General features: G+C 56.6%; 1 protein-coding gene across 1 annotated transcript in view; it reads right to left on the reverse strand.

Annotated features, from left to right (window-relative positions):
* Nucleotides 1-1,316: 1,316 nt before the first annotated feature.
* The window catches only part of RAB8A (RAB8A, member RAS oncogene family), a 23,347-nt gene continuing 21,217 nt past the window's right edge, over nt 1,317-3,446 (reverse strand). Inside the window, exon 8 of the mRNA XM_006898287.1 lies at nt 1,317-1,434. Coding sequence (XP_006898349.1) covers nt 1,342-1,434 — 93 coding nt within the window. The 3' untranslated portion in view covers nt 1,317-1,341. The remainder of the gene's footprint in view (nt 1,435-3,446) is intronic.

A 3,446-nucleotide genomic window follows, 5' to 3' on the forward strand; every position in this document is an offset into this window, starting at 1 on the left:
TATGGCTAACCTTCTGAGGATCTAGCCCCTACCCACAGCTGCTGCGTTATCTTACGTCTCACCAGCAACCGGTGAGGGTCAGACCTGGGCTATGTGGCCACAAAAAGGGCATCCTGGGAACTCCTGGCCGCCAGTGCCCTGCAACACCTGTGTCCCTAGAAGCAGAGAGTGGAGGGAAGGAGTCATCAACTTTAAAATGAGCTTTAATTTGTTGGTTTGTTTTCCGTAAGTGCATTTATGAATGTAAACAGAGCAGGTTAGCGATTCCAGGGAGCAGATTATTGCTGGTTGTTGGTTTTATTTTATAAATGAAGAAATGACGACACCAATGGCTTGGGCTGACAGCAGCTTGGGAGGAGGGCGAGAAGAGATGGAATGGAGGAAAGGTGTTCTGGTGACACCTGAATGGCTACCTGGTCCCGAGTCGCAGTGTCGGGGAAGCTGCCGATGCAGAACCAGCCAGGGCCGCGTGGAGCTGCCAGGGGCTGGGCGGCAGCCTGGCTGTGCGGAATGTGTGTCTGTGGGGATGGGCTGTGCCCAGTGCTCTGCCTGGAGGAGTCGGCCGGCCTCCCCAGTCCCCTAGCGAATCATTCCACGGCCTGGCGAATCTGTGGGAGCCAAAATCTCAGCGAGGGAAGTCGTCCGATTTGAAGACAGTGGGAGGATGGAGGATGGGGCCATTCTGGTGCCGACAGGTGGCCTTCCGGTCCTGGGGGACAACAGGGCGGGCGTCGCAGGAGAACCACAACTTTCTTTCCTCCGAGGTGCTCTGCATGGGCTTGCCTTAATTTGTGCTTCCCTTTGGTTTGACAGTAGAAAAGAATACGGGGCAGGGAGGGCTTTGTCACTTATCTGGAACCGAGAGCAGAGGTGAGTGGGAGTTGGAGTTGTGGGGGGGCCGCGTCCCGGACCTGGAGCGGCGTTGCCACGGTCAGGGTGGGGTGTAAGGCATCTGGAGTCCACGCTGGGGCCCTCGCTGGCTGGGGGGCCTCCAGCTGTGCTGCAGCAGGACTGAGGATGGAGGGCTGGAATTGGGGGCCCGCCACGGGGGCTGCTGCCGACACGTCACGCTGCGGTACCGTCCTGCCCAGCGAGCTGGTGCACGGGCCCGCTCCGTGAACATCACAGGAGAAACAGCAAATTCTTATCTTACTCCGTCTCCAGAGGTGAGGGAGACCAGGCAGTTGCTAAACCAATTTCTTGATTTCATTCTGGGGGCCGTGGGCCCTGGGGCTCGGCACGGGTGGGCGTGGGGTGGGGGCGGCCCCGGCCGAGCGAGGGGCTCACTCGGAACAGGCACAGTCAGCTGGGCTGAGCGCGGCTCAGGTAAGGCGGCGTCCCTCACAGAAGGACACATCGGAAGAAGCTGCTCCTCTTCTGCTGGTCGGACGTGATCTTGACGCCCTGGCTGCTCCCCTGGGGGCTGTTCCCTTCCTGTGGTCACAAGAGATTTCCTGAGGTTACTGCTGAGTATCAGCAACCTCCGTAACCCACTGACCAACTGTCCACTCTTCTACCCAACCAACCTTCCATCCAGCCATCCCCTTCCAACCCATCTCCCAGACACCTCTCCCTCCCCCGTCCTTCCAAACGTCTGCCCTCGTCCATCCACCCACCCAGTCCCTCCTGATCAGAGTCCATCCACCCACCCACCTCCCTTCCCTTTCTGCCCATTCACCTACCTACCTACCCACCCACCCAGCAGTCTCACCCAATCATCTAGCAGCCTGCTCCCTCCTCCCCATTCACCGCTTTCAACCACTCACCTCTTCACCCACTTGGCTCCTTCCAGTCATTTTTTCACAGACCCACAAATGGATGTTTGTCTCTGACTCCGGTCCTCCCTCCCATCAGCTACTCACCTACTCTCCACCTTTTCTGACCATTTATTCCCTAATCCCACACTCCTTTTTCTCTCTGTCCTTTTGTTTCCCTGAATCCCCTCCCTTCCTCATCAAGCAAGGCAGCCCGGGAGGGGAAGGGGGCATCCCTGAGACTCAGTCCCTCTCTTTCCTCGCTGCTTCGGGAGTGAGGTCAGACCTGCAGGGAGCCTGGTCAGCCGCTGAAGACTCATCTCTGTCTCTGGAGGCTGGCACCGGGGACTGGCTGCCTGGTTCTGCGGGCCCCGTGCACTCGCCTCCAGCGCCCTCCGCCTCCCTCTGAGGAAGAGCTGCCTCTTCAGCTTGACTCTCACGCCTCAACTCTCCAATAAAACCCCAGTTTGTTCAACAAGTGATGACAGACGCTGGAGCACAAAGAACCTCGTGGGGCTTTTGACTCTGGCTTCTAAAGATAACCTTGGAATATGCCAGCAATCAAGGGATGTGTGGAGCCTGGTTTTCTAAAATAGCCAGGCAGCACCTACACAGGTGTTGCCAGTACGCGCCACCAGAGCCCTCTCCTGGCAGAACTCGGGAAGGGAGGGGTGGATGAGGAAGTCAGGGCTTCCCAGTCAAGGATTCAATCACTGACCAAGCCCTCAAGTCACCAACGATCAATGAGGCGAAGTAAGCTTAGAACACAGAGGCCACAGGAAGCTTCCCACATCAGGAAGAGCATGGGCATGGATGGGCATGGGGAGTGGTGTGGTGCCCCCTGGAATGGAAGCCCCCAGGAGGCTGGCAGGACCTCTTCACTTGTATCTTTTCTGGTGATAATAAATGGTAACTGTAACTACAGGTCACAGTTTTCTTGAGTGTTGAGTCATTGAACCTGCTGGCAAAGAGAGGCTGTTCTGCGAGCCATTCTAGAGAGTTCTCAAATTCGCCAGGAGTGAGAGATAGCAGAGGCTGGTGTGTGCCTGTTGGACAGGGGCTGAAGGACAGAGTACTGACTCGTGGTTAGGGTCCGAAAGAGCAAGTGCCACAGAAGCAGCTGGTATGGAAACATACCTCAACATTCTGGAAACAGCCCTGTGCTAACTTTTTAGAAACAGAAAAGCCAACACCACGTGCTTTTTTGGTCCTGGGGAGGCAAGACAAAAGGAGGTTTGATTTTGAGAGCTAGGCCTGACTGGGAAGATGGAAATTACCCAGGAAAGTTAAGTAAGCAGTGACCCGAAGCAGCGATCCTCAGAGGAGGAGGCAGCAGACACAAGGTTGTGGGGACCTGGGAGGCGTTCTGATGGCACTGACAGAACAGACTTCGTGACGTGAGGCAGTGAGGCGAGTCCGGGGGCATCCTGGGGTGTGGCTGACAGAACCGGCCCCCTCAAGAGGTCCATGAATCAGGGCCTGGGGCCCGGGGCCATGGTTCCTGTGGGGCAGGAGGGACTCAGCAGATGGCAAGAAGTTAAAGCTCTTGAGATCAGAAGATGCTGGATGGCCCAGGTGGGCCCCATACGATCCCACCAGTCCTTAAAAGTGGAGCCTCTCTAGGTTGCAACACCCCCATGATACATCTTCAAGGATATGAACATGTACGGCCAAGCACAATCAATAAGAGTG

Source organism: Elephantulus edwardii, unplaced genomic scaffold (genome assembly GCF_000299155.1).
Source record: "Elephantulus edwardii isolate Elephantulus edwardi_28Jun2011 unplaced genomic scaffold, EleEdw1.0 scaffold00226, whole genome shotgun sequence".
Taxonomy (NCBI): Eukaryota; Metazoa; Chordata; class Mammalia; order Macroscelidea; family Macroscelididae; genus Elephantulus; species Elephantulus edwardii.